The 4380-nt window shown below is 47.5% G+C and overlaps 1 protein-coding gene across 1 annotated transcript; it reads right to left on the bottom strand.

Annotated features, from left to right (window-relative positions):
* Positions 1–87: 87 nt before the first annotated feature.
* LOC126219086 (trichohyalin-like) lies at positions 88–3605 on the bottom strand (the record flags this gene model as incomplete). Its single annotated transcript, XM_049942136.1, has 2 exons — positions 88–1191; positions 1307–3605. Coding segments are annotated over 2 exons (3403 nt in total), but the record flags the coding sequence as incomplete, so codon positions are not given.
* Between the last annotated feature and the right edge of the window lie 775 nt (positions 3606–4380).

Raw genomic sequence — 4380 nt, 5'->3', positions numbered from 1 at the left:
TCTCTCTCTTTTCCTCCTCCTCCGTTGTTGTTGTTGAGAGAGAGTCTCTCTCTTTTCCTCCTCCTCGTTGTTGTTGTTGAGAGAGACTCTCTCTCTTTTCCTCCTCCTCCGTTGTTGTTGTTGAGAGAGAGTCTCTCTCTTTTCCTCCTCCTCGTTGTTGTTGTTGAGAGAGACTCTCTCTCTTTTCCTCCTCCTCCGTTGTTGTTGTTGAGAGAGAGTCTCTCTCTTTTCCTCCTCCTCCGTTGTTGTTGTTGAGAGAGACTCTCTCTCTTTTCCTCCTCCTCGTTGTTGTTGTTGAGAGAGAGTCTCTCTCTTTTCCTCCTCCTCGTTGTTGTTGTTGAGAGAGACTCTCTCTCTTTTCCTCCTCCTCCGTTGTTGTTGTTGAGAGAGAGTCTCTCTCTTTTCCTCCTCCTCCGTTGTTGTTGTTGAGAGAGACTCTCTCTCTTTTCCTCCTCCCGTTGTTGTTGTTGAGAGAGAGTCTCTCTCTTTTCCTCCTCCTCCGTTGTTGTTGTTGAGAGAGACTCTCTCTCTTTTCCTCCTCCTCCGTTGTTGTTGTTGAGAGAGAGTCTCTCTCTTTTCCTCCTCCTCCGTTGTTGTTGTTGAGAGAGACTCTCTCTCTTTTCCTCCTCCGTTGTTGTTGTTGAGAGAGAGTCTCTCTCTTTTCCTCCTCCTCCGTTGTTGTTGTTGAGAGAGACTCTCTCTCTTTTCCTCCTCCTCGTTGTTGTTGTTGAGAGAGAGTCTCTCTCTTTTCCTCCTCCTCCGTTGTTGTTGTTGAGAGAGACTCTCTCTCTTTTCCTCCTCCTCCGTTGTTGTTGTTGAGAGAGAGTCTCTCTCTTTTCCTCCTCCTCCGTTGTTGTTGTTGAGAGAGACTCTCTCTCTTTTCCTCCTCCTCGTTGTTGTTGTTGAGAGAGAGTCTCTCTCTTTTCCTCCTCCTCCGTTGTTGTTGTTGAGAGAGACTCTCTCTCTTTTCCTCCTCCTCCGTTGTTGTTGTTGAGAGAGAGTCTCTCTCTTTTCCTCCTCCTCCGTTGTTGTTGTTGAGAGAGACTCTCTCTCTTTTCCTCTCCTCCGTTGTTGTTGTTGAGAGAGAGTCTCTCTCTTTTCCTCCTCCTCGTTGTTGTTGTTGAGAGAGACTCTCTCTCTTTTCCTCCTCCTCCGTTGTTGTTGTTGAGAGAGAGTCTCTCTCTTTTCCTCCTCCTCCGTTGTTGTTGTTGAGAGAGACTCTCTCTCTTTTCCTCCTCCTCGTTGTTGTTGTTGAGAGAGAGTCTCTCTCTTTTCCTCCTCCTCCGTTGTTGTTGTTGAGAGAGACTCTCTCTCTTTTCCTCCTCCTCGTTGTTGTTGTTGAGAGAGAGTCTCTCTCTTTTCCTCCTCCTCCGTTGTTGTTGTTGAGAGAGACTCTCTCTCTTTTCCTCCTCCTCCGTTGTTGTTGTTGAGAGAGAGTCTCTCTCTTTTCCTCCTCCTCCGTTGTTGTTGTTGAGAGAGACTCTCTCTCTTTTCCTCCTCCTCCGTTGTTGTTGTTGAGAGAGAGTCTCTCTCTTTTCCTCCTCCTCGTTGTTGTTGTTGAGAGAGACTCTCTCTCTTTTCCTCCTCCTCGTTGTTGTTGTTGAGAGAGAGTCTCTCTCTTTTCCTCCTCCTCCGTTGTTGTTGTTGAGAGAGACTCTCTCTCTTTTCCTCCTCCTCGTTGTTGTTGTTGAGAGAGAGTCTCTCTCTTTTCCTCCTCCTCGTTGTTGTTGTTGAGAGAGACTCTCTCTCTTTTCCTCCTCCTCCGTTGTTGTTGTTGAGAGAGAGTCTCTCTCTTTTCCTCCTCCTCCGTTGTTGTTGTTGAGAGAGACTCTCTCTCTTTTCCTCCTCCTCCGTTGTTGTTGTTGAGAGAGAGTCTCTCTCTTTTCCTCCTCCTCGTTGTTGTTGTTGAGAGAGACTCTCTCTCTTTTCCTCCTCCTCCGTTGTTGTTGTTGAGAGAGAGTCTCTCTCTTTTCCTCCTCCTCCGTTGTTGTTGTTGAGAGAGACTCTCTCTCTTTTCCTCCTCCGTTGTTGTTGTTGAGAGAGAGTCTCTCTCTTTTCCTCCTCCTCCGTTGTTGTTGTTGAGAGAGACTCTCTCTCTTTTCCTCCTCCTCCGTTGTTGTTGTTGAGAGAGAGTCTCTCTCTTTTCCTCCTCCTCGTTGTTGTTGTTGAGAGAGACTCTCTCTCTTTTCCTCCTCCTCCGTTGTTGTTGTTGAGAGAGAGTCTCTCTCTTTTCCTCCTCCTCCGTTGTTGTTGTTGAGAGAGACTCTCTCTCTTTTCCTCCTCCTCCGTTGTTGTTGTTGAGAGAGAGTCTCTCTCTTTTCCTCCTCCTCCGTTGTTGTTGTTGAGAGAGACTCTCTCTCTTTTCCTCCTCCTCCGTTGTTGTTGTTGAGAGAGAGTCTCTCTCTTTTCCTCCTCCTCCGTTGTTGTTGTTGAGAGAGACTCTCTCTCTTTTCCTCCTCCTCCGTTGTTGTTGTTGAGAGAGAGTCTCTCTCTTTTCCTCCTCCTCCGTTGTTGTTGTTGAGAGAGACTCTCTCTCTTTTCCTCCTCCTCCGTTGTTGTTGTTGAGAGAGAGTCTCTCTCTTTTCCTCCTCCTCCGTTGTTGTTGTTGAGAGAGACTCTCTCTCTTTTCCTCCTCCTCCGTTGTTGTTGTTGAGAGAGAGTCTCTCTCTTTTCCTCCTCCTCCGTTGTTGTTGTTGAGAGAGACTCTCTCTCTTTTCCTCCTCCTCCGTTGTTGTTGTTGAGAGAGAGTCTCTCTCTTTTCCTCCTCCTCCGTTGTTGTTGTTGAGAGAGACTCTCTCTCTTTTCCTCCTCCTCCGTTGTTGTTGTTGAGAGAGAGTCTCTCTCTTTTCCTCCTCCTCCGTTGTTGTTGTTGAGAGAGACTCTCTCTCTTTTCCTCCTCCTCCGTTGTTGTTGTTGAGAGAGAGTCTCTCTCTTTTCCTCCTCCTCCGTTGTTGTTGTTGAGAGAGACTCTCTCTCTTTTCCTCCTCCTCCGTTGTTGTTGTTGAGAGAGAGTCTCTCTCTTTTCCTCCTCCTCCGTTGTTGTTGTTGAGAGAGACTCTCTCTCTTTTCCTCCTCCTCCGTTGTTGTTGTTGAGAGAGAGTCTCTCTCTTTTCCTCCTCCTCCGTTGTTGTTGTTGAGAGAGACTCTCTCTCTTTTCCTCCTCCTCCGTTGTTGTTGTTGAGAGAGAGTCTCTCTCTTTTCCTCCTCCTCCGTTGTTGTTGTTGAGAGAGACTCTCTCTCTTTTCCTCCTCCTCCGTTGTTGTTGTTGAGAGAGAGTCTCTCTCTTTTCCTCCTCCTCCGTTGTTGTTGTTGAGAGAGACTCTCTCTCTTTTCCTCCTCCTCCGTTGTTGTTGTTGAGAGAGAGTCTCTCTCTTTTCCTCCTCCTCCGTTGTTGTTGTTGAGAGAGACTCTCTCTCTTTTCCTCCTCCTCCGTTGTTGTTGTTGAGAGAGAGTCTCTCTCTTTTCCTCCTCCTCCGTTGTTGTTGTTGAGAGAGACTCTCTCTCTTTTCCTCCTCCTCCGTTGTTGTTGTTGAGAGAGAGTCTCTCTCTTTTCCTCCTCCTCCGTTGTTGTTGTTGAGAGAGAGACTCTCTCTCTTTTCCTCCTCCTCCGTTGTTGTTGTTGAGAGAGAGAGTCTCTCTCTTTTCCTCCTCCTCCGTTGTTGTTGTTGAGAGAGACTCTCTCTCTTTTCCTCCTCCTCCGTTGTTGTTGTTGAGAGAGAGAGTCTCTCTCTTTTCCTCCTCCTCCGTTGTTGTTGTTGAGAGAGACTCTCTCTCTTTTCCTCCTCCTCCGTTGTTGTTGTTGAGAGAGAGAGTCTCTCTCTTTTCCTCCTCCTCCGTTGTTGTTGTTGAGAGAGACTCTCTCTTTTCCTCCTCCTCCGTTGTTGTTGTTGAGAGAGAGAGTCTCTCTCTTTTCCTCCTCCTCCGTTGTTGTTGTTGAGAGAGACTCTCTCTTTTCCTCCTCCTCCGTTGTTGTTGTTGAGAGAGAGAGTCTCTCTCTTTTCCTCCTCCTCCGTTGTTGTTGTTGAGAGAGACTCTCTCTTTTCCTCCTCCTCCGTTGTTGTTGTTGAGAGAGAGAGTCTCTCTCTTTTCCTCCTCCTCCGTTGTTGTTGTTGAGAGAGACTCTCTCTTTTCCTCCTCCTCCGTTGTTGTTGTTGAGAGAGAGTCTCTCTCTTTTCCTCCTCCTCCGTTGTTGTTGTTGAGAGAGAGACTCTCTCTTTTCCTCCTCCTCCGTTGTTGTTGTTGAGAGAGAGTCTCTCTCTTTTCCTCCTCCTCCGTTGTTGTTGTTGAGAGAGAGACTCTCTCTTTTCCTCCTCCTCCGTTGTTGTTGTTGAGAGAGAGTCTCTCTCTTTTCCTCCTCCTCCGTTGTTGTTGTTGAGAGAG

The sequence above is a fragment of the Schistocerca nitens genome, unplaced genomic scaffold (genome assembly GCF_023898315.1).
Source record: "Schistocerca nitens isolate TAMUIC-IGC-003100 unplaced genomic scaffold, iqSchNite1.1 HiC_scaffold_151, whole genome shotgun sequence".
Classification (NCBI taxonomy): domain Eukaryota; kingdom Metazoa; phylum Arthropoda; class Insecta; order Orthoptera; family Acrididae; genus Schistocerca; species Schistocerca nitens.
The sequence above is the reverse complement of the archived record's forward strand: the minus strand, read 5'-3'. Positions and strand labels throughout refer to the sequence as shown.